Source organism: Anguilla anguilla, chromosome 5, assembly GCF_013347855.1.
Source record: "Anguilla anguilla isolate fAngAng1 chromosome 5, fAngAng1.pri, whole genome shotgun sequence".
In the NCBI taxonomy this organism is placed as follows: domain Eukaryota; kingdom Metazoa; phylum Chordata; class Actinopteri; order Anguilliformes; family Anguillidae; genus Anguilla; species Anguilla anguilla.
The window spans coordinates 52,087,024-52,104,472 of NC_049205.1; the positions used below are offsets into that span (position 1 = coordinate 52,087,024).

Below are 17,449 nucleotides of genomic sequence, written 5' to 3' on the forward strand. Positions count from 1 at the left end.
GCTCCTCTTTCAGTCACCCTCCAAGATGGTAGGTACGCGTTCCTACATTTCGGCATACGATTTCGAATAAAATCTAGCCACATCCTCAGTTTCAGAGGCCAAAAATGAAATGCTAGTTGCTTTATATTACACAGGGAATGTGGTCAACTGTCACAAAATCAAAATGACCAGAATATAATATAAGATACATTAAAATTGAGGCTTTTCTCTAATTTTGCTCTAGCTGTAGCCTACTGTTTAGGCCTGTTCAGGCACATTGTACGTTAGCTAGCTACTGAATAACTTCGTGTTGTATTGTTCTGCTTTTAACGCACATTTTTTGAAAATGTGCACCGTTAGGGTTTCAAAAGAAACTAGATCGCACTAGCCCGTAGTAATGTTAGAAAATCTGAGTCGTGTAAATGGATACTAATTTAGCTGACATTACCCAACTTGCTAGCGAGCTAATGCAATGTTTTACAATGTTCGAAGATTTCTAACGTTAGCTAACAACTATAAGTCAAATCTCGTTTCCTCCTCTATTCGGAAAGCAATTTTGACATTACATTTTCAGTGTTCAAATATGTTCTGTTTACTTGTCCAAACGTAGACGAGGAGTTGGCCAGATGAAAATGTCTTTAGGAAGGCACCGGTTGTAGCTTCATAGCTTGGTGGTGCTGCATGCTGATTGCGTGGCTAGACAACCAATCTGCAGCCCCCACAGCTTCCACTCACTGGTTCTCTTTTTCTCTTTTTCTCAGCCTACTAGAAATACCAAGACCAGGAAGCTCAGGGGGCACGTCAGCCACGGTCATGGCCGCATCGGTGGGTACCAAATATCGATTAGTTTTTGTACCGAAGTGCTCATTGGAAGTTGCCGTGCCGGCCGTACGCTTACGCTACTGTTGCTGAGGTGATTTTCTGTTGAATGACTGTCCTCCACTCTCCTTCGCCCGATTACAGGGAAACACAGGAAGCATCCCGGAGGTCGTGGTAATGCTGGTGGTATGCATCACCACAGAATCAACTTTGACAAATAGTGAGTATATACGGGTTTTTAATGACTCAATGAAGATATACCCTTTACTTAGCACCCCTGTTCCAGACCGTAATAACCAAAAGGTGCAACTTGCTAGCCGCACTAGCGGTACCTTGTTAATCTGCCTGTGTTCATTGGCAGATATAAAGATAAGGTTGGCATCTTGTTCTATGTCGTCTTAAAGAAACTATGCTTTTCTGATTTGTGTTTTGGCCTGTACATAGCTGAATGTGCACGTGGCTAGGAATGTAATGCTCCTGGTGTCTGTGGGTGTATTGCCCGACTAGCAACCTGTGCGCTGTTTTGCCTGGTGTGGAACTTGGAGAAAATGTATCTAGTGCACAGTAGATTGTTGTGGCATCTGGTGATTTCTCTTCTGCTTCGACCCCGAGACTAGAGTCTCATCCTGACACACTGCCGTTGTCTTGGTGTGCTAGAGCTCTCGCAGAGTGAAGACTGATCTTATTCACTGACTGGCTCCTCTCTCGGTCCAGTCGGCCACAGGGTCAGTGACATGTTCACATGTGTTCGGTGCCATTGCTTTAAACAGTATGTTTTGTCTGAATCACTGGATTTGGTTAAATCTCTTGTCAGAAAGGTACATATTTCATTTATGTTGCTGTTGTAAGGTCTTTTTAAGCAATCATTGTTTTGGATTCTTCATTTTAGAAAAATGGGAGTAAACACTCAAATAATCAATACACCACACAGGCACAGTACACTTATGACGAAATATCACCTTCTGGCTAGCTGGACCTCATGGTTGTCGTTAGAAAATGTTAGCTTGATTGCATTCGTCTCATTCTTTGGGAAAATGTTCTGTGTCATTTATTCTCCTGGGTTTTGAGGCGCAATTTGCGATGAATGTAATGCTTTGCTTCAGTCCTTTTGATTTCTTTACACTTTACAACATCAGTTCCCTTATAGAGGGAAAAAATTTGTCACATATTTACACAGTAAATTTCTAGATGTCCTCTCAAAGACCCAGAAGAAATGCAGTGTTACTGTTTGATGTGGATGAGTGTTCTACATTCTCTGCACAAATGTTGGTTGCCCTGAGTACAATGCAGGGTATTGTGGCATGCGCACGTGGTGGAAAGTGATGCAGTAAGCCTTTTACATCATAATGATGACATTAATTTGTTACATTTTTCATAAGATAGAAAGGAATCAATTTTCCTTTCCCCGCTGCCTCAATTTTCCCAAGACAGCAGAGCATGGTTGCAGGTGTGAGTTTCATTATGTGAGATTCATTATGTGAGATTGCAACACCCAGTCCAGCTTATTGAAGCTACAGAGAAATTAATTTGTTCCCTTTAGCTGTGAAAATGAATTATTCATTTGAACAGCAAAGTCTGTTTTAATAAGTGTGAAATGGTTCATTAAATTTCATATCCAAGTCTCAGGAGAGTCTTGCAGCGCTGGCTATTGTTGATAACTTGTGTCCCCACTTTTCCCCCCTCTCTTACTCTAGCCACCCTGGTTACTTCGGTAAGGTCGGTATGAGACATTACCACCTGAAAAAGAACACCATCTTCTGCCCGACCATCAACCTGGACAAGCTCTGGACTTTGGTCAGCGAGCAGACCAGGCTCAACTACGGCAAGAAGCCCGAAGGCCCCGCCCCCATCATTGATGTCGTGCGCGCTGTAAGTACGGGGCTGTGTACCAGCTGTGCTACACGTGGAGTCTGCGCAGAGAAAGCGTGGGGTTTGGCAGGCGCAGCTGCGCTCGGTGCTCCGAGACTAGAGTCTCATCCTGACACGCTGCCGTTGTCTTGGTGTGCTAGAGCTCTCGCAGAGTGAAGACTGATCTTATTCACCGACTGGCTCCTCTCTCGGTCCAGTCGGCCACAGGGTCAGTGACACATTTGTGCGGTTTATGTGCTGCTTTAATATGCTTAGGATAGATTTGGGCCTTTGAAGCCTCTGAGTATGGAAATATGGATATGGTGTCACACAATGTGTACTGACACAAGCTGAATGTGAAGGTCCCTTTGGTTTGAACAAGGGTTTAAATTTTTGTTAAGGAAATTGTCACCAAAGTAAACGCATAATACTAGTGGATAGCAATGGGACTCGCATGGAATGCCATTGTTAAGGTTATTGGATAAGAGCAACTCAAAATGATGCTTCACGGCCTACCATAAAACAGCAAACCAATGCAGTAGTTCATTCAGTTTTACATGAACATGTATACTAACTTGGGGTGTTCTGGTTTCAGTTTACCTGATATTTTGAGCTGTCTAATTAGTGTATGCAGTATATATGCCCACACGTGCAGTTTTCTCATATTTAGTGCAGATAAAGTAGTAGGTCATGTACCAAGACAATTGAAAATTACCTACTTTTTGGTTTTCCATTAACATTTTTCTGTGTCTGTGAATGTCTAAGAAATGGTCAATTTGAGCATGACCAATGAGGCTGTTGTGTGGTTTCACAGTAGGTCATGTACCAAAACTATTGAAAATGACCTGCTTTTTGTTTTGCCAGTAACATTTTTTCTGAATGTGAATGTCTGAGAAATGGCGAATTTGAGCATGGCCACTGACCCTGTTGTGTGCTTTGACAGGGGTACTTCAAAGTGTTGGGCAAAGGCAAACTCCCCAAGCAGCCCGTCATCGTGAAGGCCAAGTTCTTCAGCCGGAGGGCCGAGGAGAAGATCAAAGGAGTGGGTGGAGCTTGTGTGCTAATGGCGTGATCGCCCGATACAGTTTTTGCAGGAATAAATGTTTAAAATGAATTTGTGTGTTCCCTTTCTCTGTTCACCAGAATGCAGTTCTTAATTTGAGAATAGGTGAAGCCACAGATGAAATTGAGCATGTCTTACAGTACATGAGTACTGTGATAGAACTATGGTATTGAAAACAAATTGAAGAGTACTGAATCATCACAATGGGGAAACATGGCTCATTTTTTTTCTTTTGACAATGAATTGTGTTAAGATCAGATCTGTCCATTCCTTTCCAGCCTTTTTTCCCCCATTCTTGATTACTGATGTGCATTCCTCCTGTCTAGATGGTGCTTGATGATTTTGCTGTAACGACCCTGACTGCATTAAAATTTGTCATTCAGGAAGTTTCTGCCAGTGGGTATCAGGACTGCTGCTGGCATAACCTGAATAAAATGGCTGTGGACGCAGTCTGATGCATCGTGGCATGCAGACCGCTGTGAGGTCACACTAGAAGCATCCCGTTACTCTACTTCACTTATCCCCTTGAGTATGTATGCAAGTTTTTGTTGGGAGTTGCACAAGAATGTTTTAGTAATTTCTTCTGTAGATGTAACCAAGGTAGTAGTTGTATTGAGCGCTCAACTTCAAGGGATCCATTGATTTGGAGCTTCTGGCCAATTTGTGTGGCATCTGAATCCCGATTTCCCCGACCCGACCTAAAGTGTTCATGTGGACCTTCCTGGTGGGGAAACTCGTGTAGACCGTAAATCCGCCACCACTTGAAAGCAGCATTGGGCATGGAGAACAAATGGCTGTGTTTCTTGAAATTGAGTTAAATTGGCACTTTTGGTTTAAATTCGTCCAAAAGTGCAAACCACACAAGTGAAAATGGAGAGCAGGGCATTTTGGCAGCACAGTCATCCTGAAGATCCATGATCAGCATATGATGTCTGGAAGATTATGGGAATAACAAAGGTACCTTTGAATTATTTTTTAGGTCAAGGAATACCCGAGGAACAAAATTCAGTTCAGCTATGAGCGTTTATATTTTGAATAATTTTTTTCAGTGGTGCAACCATGAACAATCACAGCTGTTAAAGAGATGGAAATGTGAATGTTTTCTTTGTACATTTACAAAAATAAGCAGCAAAAAGCATTTCTGATGAAGTACCTCAGTTCATAGGCAAGGCAAGCTAGTTTTAGATATAAAACTGACAATCACGCTAGCATATAAACTACCAGTCGCTACATTCATTCAGTTTTCACCATACCTCCAATAAAATACACAAGTTTTTTGCAGTTAAATCAGTGGGTCCTCAAACCATTTGAATGCACGTTCGGTACCATCCATTAGCAAGTAATCTGCTCTTTCACAATAAACAAGACATTCATAGACACAAGTTATCAGAGGTGTAACAGAAATTGGTAATTTCAGAAGAATCACAGAAAGCTTTCAGTAAAATATGTACAAAATGTGAATCCACTGAAGTTTTAGCTTCCAATTTACAATAAATGTTCTGTAGACGACGTGTGTGGCACATCAGATATTCCAATGTGCACACTTCGGGTTTGTACAAAAATGATTCCGTAACCTGATGTTTCACAGACTGGTGCAACAGGGTGTTTTCTTTAGTTCTTTTTGTGGAGAAACCTCATTTTACTTCCTGGAAAAAAAAGAAAAACACTAGTTGAAAACTACAGTATACATTTGAACACTCACGCACAAAAAATAGTGAATTCCCATTCTAAAACAAAGTATTCATCAAGTACATACTGTATCCTGTATTTGAGTGAAGTACCAAGGACATTGTGACAGTGTGCACTGCATGCTATCAAGTGCATTTGTGCAGAGTAGCCAGTACCACAGAAAGTGTGCATGGGGCTGTGCGTTGGCTGCAGTGATACACGTGTGCCGCGGTTCCCACTCACCAAGGCCTTTGAGGAACTTGTTGACTCCACTCTGCTCTGTGTCCGGTAGCTCCTCCAGGTACTGCTCCACTCTCTGCTCAAACAGACCTGACAGGGACACCACACTGGGTTAGCTACACAGCGTCTGTATATTCAGGTTTTAAATGTATATGCGGAATGCAATTCTAACCCTGGAAACATGTAAAATGTATTTTTATTTCACTTCTTATTCCCAATTATAGTACTTTCTTACAATTTGGAATGCCCAAATCTTAATTGTAGGTCCACCCCTCCACTGCAACCTCCCTCTAATCACTCCACAAGCCACTAGCTGAGCTGTGTGGTCATTGTGCCACAGAACAACCAATGCAGCCGGTGCAGGTAACATAATCCACAAAGATGTTTTAACCCTCTTAAGACCTTCATGAGATTCCCATTACTGCCAGGAGGGGGCGCGCAATACCATCAGTTCACGTGGAGAAACATTCCCCGCTACACTGTTGAAAAGAATTTAAACACAGGTTTTCATGCGCCAGCTCAATATTTTTAGTGGCCGGGTTAATGCTGACTGAACAGGGGAGAGCGCACTGAAGATGACACCGCAAACTCGATAAAACGTTTTTTCGTTCCTTCTTTCCCGAACACCAGATATTAGAGTTATTACTCGGGCTTGATGAGAGCTGAACGAGAACCGGCAGGAAAACGTGTCTCCGCTCCGCACCTTTCGCCCGGCACTTGCGCAGCTCCCGGTCCTGTATGAAGCCGGCGAACATCTGCGACTCCATGAAGACGCCCAGGAAGCGGCGCACGCTTTTGGACGCCACGGACTTGCGGAAGGCCTCGCGCTGGAAGACCCGCTCCCCGCGCTCGTTCTGCGTCATGAAGAGCGAGTAGTGGCCGATGGCTTCCAGGAAGAATCGGATGAAGGCCTCCGACACCAGGTTGCTCAAGGAGTTAGACTCTGCAGAAAGGCATGAAGAGACGCTTCCTGAGATGAACTGCCAAGCACAAGGCAATGTTCCCTTCGAGATGTGTTCAGGCTGATAACATGGCCTGCACAGACAGAGGGACAGATCAGGGCTGCCTGCTGACGTCAGGGGCCGACAACCAGGTACGTTGTCCCGGCTCCCCAGGGGGGGGGTGGTTTGTGAACCACTGTGGTAAATATTATTGTCCCAGCCCTGGGACAGACATCTGGATGCTTTATTGTGGAAGGAGTGAGAAAACTAACAAGTAACAGAAAATCTGACCAGAAAAACAGCCAAAAAACTCCATTGTATTCCACAAATACTAGTGAACAACCCATATTAACACATTACATGAATGAAAAGAAACTTAATTATGCCAATTGCTAAAATATCAAAAGAATCTTCTTCATGTCATTAAAAACAACCCTTATAATATCCAGCATATTCAAACAGCCAGCATTCCCTGGAGCCCACAAAACTCATTTAGTGTTTGGTATTCACAGAGGAACGCTGTTCGCCCCAAAAAAGAGAATTGTTAAAACTCTCTTTTCCCCCAGCGGTTGTTTAATATGTTTTGTAAATGGGTCATGAGATTTCACAAAGTATTTACACCAACATTCATCATCTGAGGTGAGGGAATAAAGCTACATTCTTCTGTGGATAAGAACGGACACAGACAAAATGACCCAGTCCCCCCCGCCAGCTCACAACCATGTGAACACAGCAGAAATATTTACAGTCCAGCTCAAAAACACACTCCAGAAGAGCACTGCCAGGAAACTTTCATTCCTTTATTCAAAGTAAATGATTCTTTTCTGTTCTAAATCAGGGAGCAGTGCTCCTTTCCAAAAAGCACTGCTACAAGATATAAAATGGATGTACTATGGAGAGGTAGTAACAGGTTTTAATCAGTTTCTCTCCTTTGTATGTATGTGTATTGTTCTCATTACAGTTTAGTAGGGGCTGCATATACCTGAAAATCCGGGGGAAAAAACGTATAGATGACTGTGATAAATTTTAAGTTGGAGCTTTCCCAGAGACTCCCAAATTATCACCGCCCACACATATTTCTTTGTTCAGCTGTGTTACAGGGGGGGAAATGAAGACCACATGTCTCTTCCACTTTAATTTGGGTTCATAGCATTGCATTAATATTGTCAAATTATATATCCTGAGGGACTTTTCACTTTAAGTGCAATGAAGAAATACAGTGCTACAAGCTGTGTGACATTTAAAGATAAGAAAAATGCTGGGTCACTCCCATACCTTCATCAGATTCACTGTCTGTATCTGGGTTGATGATGTCATTTCTATGTTCCAGAGCCTGCTCCAGAGCAGCTTGAAGTTTCCTTGGTAACAGTGTGGCTTCATCATCCATCTAAGAATTGTGATGTCATAATTACTAAGAAAGTTCCAACTAACGAGTTACATTTAACTAATCATACACTTCTAATTTGGGACATTTTTAAAGAAACAAAATCCTTCCTTTAGAAACACAAGTGAAATTCAGACAGTGCAAATAGTTGTTAATTAGCTCTCTTCCTGTTCAAACACAGTTATGCGTTGCACTAGTAAGTTCTTTAGCTTGAGCGGGCTCTTGGCATATGTGATCTGAGCAGCTATGGGGGAGGCCCAGGGCTGGCACACAGAAACAGGGCTGGCACACGTTGGACTGCAGGCTTGTGCACTACCCCTTAAAAACAGGAGAGGGCGCAGACATTACAGCACCACTAAGGACAGGGGACGGCTGGAGAACAATAGCCTTGCGGTTTCTATTGCGACTTACAGCCTTTTAATAAAACCCATTGGTCTGTGATGCAAGAGTGAGTCACAGACCGCTGTGAGTGAGCAGAGAGTAGTATTTGGAGTCAGGCCCGTGGGCTGTGATTCCGGTGAAGGTAGACAACACCATAATGATTTCTTAATTTCCTGCACAGTAATTCTTCTAAATACTCGTAAGGCTGTAGTGTGAAGTACACATCTGTTTTATGATTTTAACACTCAGTTCACTTTACCTTAAATACCTTAATAAAAAGTGGTTGAAATACATAATTTATCTGCTGAAATCTTTTGAGAGAACAACTTTTAAGAATGAATTGAGCTTACCTGTCTGATGAAGCGATCTGTTCCCAAGTCCACCATTAAAGCCTGAATTAAAAGACAGAATAGAAGTCACATACTTTGAGACCCTCGATTCACAAACTCAGCTTTTCATTATGAGAAATACCATCTGCAATCCCTATCCCCAGCCACATCAGATAAAGGAAAGGCAAAATAAAGAAAGATATTTTATATTCATTTTAGAATATATAAATATATGTATACAGTATATATATATATATATATAGACAGAGCGAGAAAGAGAGAGAGAGAGAGAGAAAGATTCTGAAGACAACAGATGTCTTCTGATCAATGCATTTAAAGCACTTGTTTCATTGTATGAGGGATATTTTTGAGATGGCAGCCAATCATGCTCATTGTACAGGGTGAGATTCTGATGGAAGTTTACAAGTGCATTAGTGGCTAATATTCTGTGTATTAAAGATGACTGATAGCTTCTCCTCCTCTGTGGTTTGGTGCCAAACCCACAATGAGGGCAAGATCCAACTACTCAGAGTCTCTGGCACCAACCCCAGCGGCAGCTGCAGCTGTAGCCCCGCCCACTCATTCCTGAGGGAGGCAGGAGCAGTGGCTGGGTCCAGTGAGAGCGCACTAAACAGCCTGAAAGCACTGGAGAGAGTGGAGAAAATTCCTATTTTTTCCCTTTATATAATGGTGTTGATCTAACTACCGTTTGAGTGCTGGACCTTTGAACACATTCAGCTGGGAGTATAGACCTTGTGCCTCCCTCCCACTCTCACACTGAAACAACACTTAGCAGGTCAATGACATCCACATTTGGTCAATGGCCGTTCGCAGCAGTGACCGGGTGACAGTAGCGGGGCTTCCTGTTTGACCTCCCTCTCATGACTGCTGGGAGTTTGGAGGTCAGTGCATGCGGAAGCAGACGCTTCGCATCAAGAAAAACGGTGATTAACAACGACTTGTGTGTGTGTGATCTAAATCTAAATGAGTAAATTGCTTCACACTGCCTGCAATAATCCAGGGGTTCTCCTGTGTCTGTCATGGTTAGTTTTAAGAATCGGAAAACTTCTGCTAAAACTCTTGTTAAATAACAATTATGTTACATTAAAGTCTCAAGTCATTCAGGTTCCTTTAATCCAGATGAAGAATAACAAAAACAAAGCAAAAAAGAATAACCAAAACAAAGCAACAGCCTTCAGGATAACTCTGCAAGAATTCCTGATTTTTTAGCAGACAAAAAAAAATCAACCATTTGAAAAACCGGTGGGCACTTGTTTCTGTAGCTAATTTAATTTCCACGAGAACCTTTTGTGGGTGCAGTGAAAGCCTGCCGGGCTTCAGGTTTTTGGATGCTGTACAAGCTGTGAGGCGGACTTCCTCCAGCAGGACTGTGCCTCTTGGGGGTCTCTAATAGCTACTGCATGAGCAATCTTTCCAGTCCCACACCCAGGAGTACCACGAATCACGACCATCTCCAACCAGAATATCAACACCCTGGCCCAGCCCTCCACACCAGATAGCGGACAGGCCCTCCCTGATGCTGTGTAGTAAACAATTCATGAGAACAAGCAGGATAATTGACTGTATAATTCAAACTGTTTCAGCTAATGAGAAACAGAGAAGAGCTCTCCTAGTTTTGTAAAGGAAAGTAAAGGAACCAAGGAGAAATCAAAAATGTCCAGAAACTATAAACAAGAATGATTAAAAAGCTGACTGAAAAACAAATGCTTGTCAAAATCCCTGGGTTCTTGTGGCTACAAGCCAAAATAAACATATTCAAAACCCATGGCGATGTTCACTTTCAAGAAATCTTTTCAATTCTAGATAAAACTGAAATCCTTTAGCAAAATGAACCCTAAACCCTAATGATATCAGCAGTATACAGCTTGGAGAACCTCAAATAAACGTAGAAATAAGAAGGCCCATACAGAAACGAAAAAACCAAAGCATTGGTTTTAGAGAAGTAACCAATAAATTACGGTATTTTACATTAAAACACATATATGCAGGTGATTCATTGTAATTGTGTATTATTTTTGAAAATTTGTAGTTTGAACTGAAAAGGAAAATCCCCAAGTGCAGATCAAAGGAAAAAGACTCAGTAGTGTTACCCATCCAAAGGGAAGTACTGAAAACAGTTATGATAATTCAGACAAATTAGTCTTCGGAGAACAAAAGAAACTTAAAACCTTTTTGCCTGAGGAATTGTGCTAGCATAAAAGAATATAATGTTACATTTTTAGCATACATCTCATTATCTGTATTGTTTGTTCTATAGTTCATTTTCATCAAGGTGAATCACTTTGGAGGGCACTGTACATATTTGTGTGTGTGTGTGTTTGTGTGTGTGTGTGTGTGTGTGTGTGTGTGTGTGTGTGTGTGTTTGTGCGTGCGCATGTGAGAGGCCCACCTCCTCCACAGGGAGCCCCTGGAGTTTGGGCAGGGAGCTGGAGAGCAGGCCCACCAGGAAGGGAGTGGGGCAGCAGACGATGTCCACCATGGAGGCGGGCAGCACGGGGATGAAGGTGTGCTGCCAGGAGAAGGGGTAGAGCAGCGCCACCATGGCATGCACGCAGCTGGACAGGGTACTGCAGAGGGGCACAGCACAGAGAGATGACATCAGCACAGAGAGGTGACATCAGCACAGAGAGGCGACATCAGCACAGAGAGATGGCTGGTCAGTCTAAAGGCATGTCAGGGACAACCCAAGATAAGAGAAATCGATATTCATCTGTACATATACAAAATCATTAAGGCTGTTAGTATAACAGTTTTTTATGTCTTACAGCATTTACCAAAGTACAGACACACACACACACACACAAACCTAAATGCATATACACATTTATATATGCAAGGGCATGAGTATGTATTTACTCACCTGAACATGTTTTTTTTTTTTACACTTTTTTAAACCTCACTCGCTGGGCGATACAATGGCAAAGCTTTGCATTACCCTGCAGGATTCTAGGCCACACTCAGCACTGGAATATGACTGAAGACCACAAGGTGCATCCCTGCACCAATGACAACAGCTTTCACTCAAAGGCCCCAGGATGCCCTGCAATCCAGCCTCCTACCACAGCCCTTTGTGTCATGTCCCTTGCTATAAGATCCTGTTTGTCTGCGAACAATCTCCATTGTCTGGACGCAGTGACGCACCGCCCTCGTGTGAAGATGGTGAACCGTCTTTGGCACGTCCCCTGATTTTCTTAACTGCCGGTTCTTCACGGTTATCGGTTTTAAAGCTCACCTGAAATCCCGGAGCAACAAGGTGTCCTTTGTGTGAAACGGCACCCAGCCAGCCGGCTGCCAGGAAGCGAGCTGCCCGCACAAGACCAGGATGAACGGCGCGCAGCTGGTTTCGTCCTGGGTTTGGCGGTTTGTTTTGGAACAGCCAAGCGCCTAAACCTGCTGTACTTTCCCCTCGTTTCCTCGTGACGGCCTTTACCATAAACTGAAATGGCGCAAATCAAAACCCTGTAAAACGTCTCGTCTTTACAGCCGTGGTGTGAGACCATCCCGGCTTCACGAGGTCTCTCCCTCTCTTTTAAATAAACCCAGCGCAGACAATATTTACTGCTTTTCCAGCTTTACTGAGACCCGAGTTTCTGACATTTTGAATGTGCGCCCACAAAAAACACCATTGGCTGTAAAACTTTAGACGGTTGTGTGTGCCTGCAAGCCGCACAGCATCTTTCTCACGGCTCCGAGCTTGTAGACAGCGTTCTTCACCCTCCTCCTCCTCCTCCTCCTCCTCCGCATGGTATAATTACATAGAGAGAATAAAAATACACCCTAAAGCATTTTGGGAAACATGGCTGGTGTGTTATAGCCCTGTGGATCATGGGGTCATACAGGCCGCCACACGCGAGACGTTATGACGCCACTTGAGGTGGCAGTTCCCTTGGCAACAGCGATGATTTAGCATAGTTGTGTATTCATTAGTGTTTATTAGCATTCCCACAGTATTGCTGTAAGGTTTTGCTTCCATTTTCACTGCGTGGTAGGTCAGGTGAATTGTGCAGATACACAGGCAGAGGTTCAAAGGCAGGCTAAAACACTGGGTATCAGGTCTATGGCTGAGGCCTGTGGAGCGTTAGCCCCTCCGCACCCTGTCACGAACCATTGGCGTGACACAGCACAGAGAGGAAAGCCAAAATCTCTCCCACAAAGCCGAACAAAACCCTAGCTTTTCACAAAGTATGTCTATAAATCTGTAAAACACTGATGGCGAGGGGGGTGGATGAAATGGGACCAATATTACGCTCTGTACAATCATGCTAACTACAGGAGGTTCTACAGAGAGCAGTGCTAAAAACTGTGTGTGTGTGTGTGTGTGCGTGTGTGCGTGCGTGTGTGTTTTAGAGCACGTTTGTGCATTTTTCCATTCATGGGTGTAAGCCACTGCTGGTGTTAGCACGCAGGGTCACAGCGGGGGAGCTGGTGTAGAAGTGTTGTTATGTGACAGCGCTTGTTCTAAGCGTTCAGCCCTTCCTGTATGGTCACTCCTAACACTTGTGTCCCCATGTCCCTCTGTACCCTCTCACACCCCACACACCCAGCCTCATTCCTACACAGCGCTGAACAGCCCATCCCCTTTTAATCAGTACAGTCATACAGAGACCAGAGAATAACCTTCAGTCTCCTCCATATGTGGCTAATTGCATACAAAAATATACAGCGTAGTCTGTAAGTATTGGACAGCGGCACGGTTTCAAAGGGCTGCAATTCCTACATGGTTCACTCCACATGGATGGAAATACCCTAAAATTAAAAACGACAGTCTGCATTTTGACCTGATATACATTGCTTCATTTAAAATCCATTGCGCTGGAGTACAGAGCCAAAATAACAAGAAGTGTGTCACTGTCCAAATACTTACAGACTGCAATGTATGTATTCGATAGACACATTCATACATATATATACATAAGGATTCATACATCCACACCATAATACCTGTAAATGTGTTCAGTCAGCTTGAGACTGGTTATAATCAGTTTTCCGATGTCCAGGCATGGGTCAAAGGTCGCCGGCACATCCACCAGTTCACAGGTGGCTGGGTTCTCACCCGTAAAGAGCTGCAGCAGTGCGGTGAGCCACGCAGCGTCCATATGCGTTTATATCTCAATCAGAAACAGCGTCTGGATCGAATCAAACGAATCCCGGGCGGGCGACGCCGAAGTGTCGGAAAGAGGCAATGAGAAACTCATCTGGTCAACCCCTGGATGCAGAAGCAATTTTCACTCTCCGAGCGACATTTCACATACATTCCCACGCCTCCCTCCACTCCCTCCGAGCACTCGCTGATTCATATGAAATAGACAGTGTCTGAATGAGTCTGCAGGCTGCATGTGCGCTGGGTTATGCGTCTCTGACAGAACGGGGGTGTTTTTAGATGTTTTGCTTCGCATGCCATCGCTCTCAATCCACTGCACCAAATTAGAAACGAGAGATACCGAGAAAAACACCGGCTGCCACAGAAGAAAAACAAACACCTTAATTCCCCGCAGTCATGGGAAAAGCCTGGTTACTCTCTCTGTCTCTCTCTTTCTCTCCCACTCTATCTCTTTCAATTACATTCAAATGAGCTTTACTGGCATGACAATAAAAAAGGATTGTGCTGCCAAAGCATTTTATAACCCAGAGTCACAAAATACATATTTTCTTTCTCTTGCCCTCTCATTCAGTATGTGCTTTCCAAAGAACAATAAAATGAAAGCACCACAGTTACCGAATCTCCATCCAAGCCCCATTGGCCAGAAACCCTTGGTACACAGGGGGTGAGATAATGATCTGCACCCACACATTATTTCTGCAAATGCACTCAGGGCAGCGAAAACCAAAAACAAAATGGGCAAGGCAATGCACAAACAAGTCACTTCCCTTGGTTGGGGCGATCATCAAACCATGGGGCTGCTGAGGTTTATATAAATGTTATTGAAGACTCAGGACTAAGACTCCTTTTTCCCCATCTGGAGTGGTCAGCAGCCTGACTGTGTCTTCCAGTAACTCCTTGCCTTGAGTGTTTGATGATATAAATGGTCACTTCGGCGCAATTTACTGAGGGGAGTTCCTCATCTCGGACTCAATGAGGTATGCTAGCCCGGCTAAATGTGCACAAAAACCCCAGTGCACTGTAGATGGAGAGCCAAGACTCAGCCTCACTCACCACAAAATGACCTACTCGCCCCAAACTACCTCTAAAACAATTGAGAATATGCATGTGGAGGATTGAGTCTGCTGGAAAATCAATGGAAACGCCTTGTTGCCTTTCCTCTCCCTCCGATCTTGGCCAATGGATATAAATGACCAATGTGTGTGAGTCATGTCATGTGGGATGCTCTGTCAGCCTGGTGGCCTGCGATTGCATCCCCCCTACAAAGCAGGTTATGACATTAAAAAGGTTTCAAAAAGTTTCCTGTGTACTGGCTGGGGCTTTTTGAAGAACTGACAGTAAACAGCTTTGGGGCCATTGAAGAAGCTGGCAGGAAGCAGCTCATCTGAATACCCTCGACTGCAACCGCTCTCAGGGTTCGGCTCAAACAGATGCAGTCTGGTTTAATCTGTGTGTGCAGTACGCCTTGTATCCAACAGGCTCACATTCCAGTTCTGAGACTCTGCTTCAGCATCTGACTGCAGCACCTAGCTTTTAAAATGGAGGACCTAAAAAACTATTTTGGGTACAGGCTCAATTTGGATGTGATTATTAATTAATTAATTTATTTATTTATTTTATCCATACACAGGCATGTCAGGGGAGGATGATTAGAGAGAGACAGACACTATGCTAATTTGTGTTTCACTCACAGTCCACACCCCTAAAACATCCAACAGCCCCCCGGGGGTAGATGGGACCCCCTGGCCCTTGTGCCCCTTTTTGTCTCATCCATGCCCTGCCCATCCACTATGCCACCCTGTTGCTGTCCTGGGATGGCGATGACCTACTTCCTAAACCAGATCGAAGTGAAGCCTGGGGAGGGCTTCCATTTTTAATGCCGCAGACAGATCCTGAAGGGTGTGGCTTTAAGACGCTTTCAGTTCAGGGCTGTCATGTAAAATCATTCAGCCCCTGCTGTGTTATCCTCAGGGGAAGCCTAGAATTAGCAAACCGAATGGGGGGCAGCCTGCCATCTCTGGTTATGGAGCATACAGACAAAAAGGCAGGCAGTCCCTGGTACCGCCTCTTTTTTAAAATACCACCACCACTAAATGTTTCAGATATTATTATGGCGCTCTCTGATTTACTGCTAGGGATCAGTCTCTTTCCAGGATAAGGCAGATCTGACCACCGCGTTGCCCTGATTTCATGCTCCCAGCTGCTAGTCTGAGAAGGATTTACCCCAGAGATCTACTGCCATGAGTCCAGACACACATAGTAACTTAGTGGAGCACAGCGTAAATTATGAGCCTCACCATAAAATAGGACGAAAGAACAAAAAAAGACAGACTTTATTTAGAGAACAAAAACACAAGATAACATCCTTTTTCATGGAAGCCAGATGCTATTCACATGTGTTTGAATTTGTCTCCCTGCCAATCAAAGATGAGATTGGGCAGCTATAAGAACGGAAAGTGGATTACTGGTTACTTGCACGGAAGCCAGAGACTCGACATGTCCGCTACACCATGGTGTGAGGCGAAGCTGAAGGTGGCTTCTCTGTACACATTAACAAAGGATGATGTCTTAGGCAGCATGACTAAATTACCCACATGCACAAAACACAGCGTAACAATGAGGGTGACTGCTATGATGACTAGCTATGTTACATCTTCATCTGATTTTGGTCATGTGACGTCCATAGAGACTTTAAGTGACCGCTCTGTAGACACATGCCTGCACTGCTTCTTGCTTGCTCTTGCGTTGGAAGAGGAAAGCAGTATGGTTTTCATGCAGGGAAGCAGCAGCTGATTGCACCGTACAAGGCTTCAGACTGCAGTAAAGTTCCAATTTCACATCCTGCTTGATATTCATACACCCCACAGGATGTGGCTTCGTGCTTAACACATTCCACAACCAAAAGACCAAGCCCACCCCACTGAAAGGAATGAGCCTGATAGCTTTACCATACCTTACATGTTTTACTATGTAGCATATATCCTCGTAAGAGTTGGCAATTAATTTTCGGTCTTTGAGTCTTAATCTCAGGAACCATGCATTCCACTGCGCCAAAAGCAACACGACAATAGACATTCCATTAAAAATATATATATATATATATATATAACAAAAAATATTTTCACCGCAACATGATTCATCATCCAAGATGTTTGCATTATGTCAAATTCTTTTCTTCTGGCCAGTTTCTGGAGGATAAAGTGCTCTCAGTAACTTGTGGACTGAACAGTTCTGAGGTGGAGGTGTTGGATCTTACTAAAGTTTGCACATTCTGAGGTGAAGGTTCGCATTTACGGGAGTTCAATTTCGAAGTGGAACTGCGTTAACGGTCACCAGTTTCGGGTCTCACCTGAGCTTGTCAGCCACAAAGATGACCCTGCGCTCCAGCAGCAGAGAGGCGAAGATCCGCACCACCTGCCGCACGCTCAGGCAGCTGAAGAGGCTCTCCAGGTCCACGTGCTCCAGGCGAGAATCCGAGGGCCGTCGCAACTCCATCACCTAGGAGACAGGAGGCACACATCTCACATCACACATCGCAGCAGTCACGCACCGACATTCATAACTCAGAGGTTGCAGGTTCAAATTCCAGGTGAGGTACTGCCGTTATACCCTCGAGCAAAGTAACTGCTCCAGTAAAACGTCCAGCTGCAGAACTGGATTATATGAAATGGTACG

The 17,449-nt window shown here is 44.0% G+C and overlaps 2 protein-coding genes and 2 non-coding genes across 5 annotated transcripts in view; 3 read left to right on the plus strand and 1 right to left on the minus strand.

The window, feature by feature from the left end:
- The first annotated feature begins 3 nt into the window (after positions 1-3).
- rpl27a (ribosomal protein L27a) lies at positions 4-3,757 on the plus strand. Its single transcript, XM_035419716.1, has 5 exons — positions 4-28; positions 741-804; positions 943-1,018; positions 2,493-2,667; positions 3,590-3,757. Exons 1-5 carry the CDS (start codon positions 26-28, stop codon positions 3,716-3,718), a joined length of 447 nt encoding a protein of 148 aa, XP_035275607.1. The 5' UTR covers positions 4-25; the 3' UTR covers positions 3,719-3,757.
- On the plus strand, positions 1,405-1,536 carry LOC118228550. The gene has a single exon (XR_004765523.1). It is a non-coding gene; the product is annotated as a small nucleolar RNA SNORA3/SNORA45 family (small nucleolar RNA).
- Positions 2,757-2,888, plus strand: LOC118228549. The gene has a single exon (XR_004765522.1). It is a non-coding gene; the product is annotated as a small nucleolar RNA SNORA3/SNORA45 family (small nucleolar RNA).
- A 956-nt stretch (positions 3,758-4,713) lies between the features above and the next one.
- dennd2b (DENN domain containing 2B) overlaps positions 4,714-17,449 on the minus strand; it is a 58,511-nt gene continuing 45,775 nt past the window's right edge. For both annotated transcript variants that reach the window (XM_035419713.1, XM_035419714.1), the window contains exons 14-20: positions 17,124-17,272; positions 11,063-11,240; positions 8,674-8,715; positions 7,834-7,945; positions 6,321-6,560; positions 5,621-5,707; positions 4,714-5,355 (exon numbers count right to left, since the gene is read on the minus strand). In XM_035419713.1, coding sequence (XP_035275604.1) covers positions 5,321-5,355; positions 5,621-5,707; positions 6,321-6,560; positions 7,834-7,945; positions 8,674-8,715; positions 11,063-11,240; positions 17,124-17,272 — 843 coding nt within the window. In that variant the 3' untranslated portion in view covers positions 4,714-5,320. The remainder of the gene's footprint in view (positions 5,356-5,620; positions 5,708-6,320; positions 6,561-7,833; positions 7,946-8,673; positions 8,716-11,062; positions 11,241-17,123; positions 17,273-17,449) is intronic.

Bases quoted from the DNA above. Each gene is read 5' to 3' on its own strand.
- rpl27a (XM_035419716.1), top strand. The intron at 805-942 runs GTGGGTACCAAA...GCCCGATTACAG, and splicing joins CCACGGTCATGGCCGCATCG to GGAAACACAGGAAGCATCCC. The intron at 1,019-2,492 runs GTGAGTATATAC...CTCTTACTCTAG, and splicing joins AGAATCAACTTTGACAAATA to CCACCCTGGTTACTTCGGTA.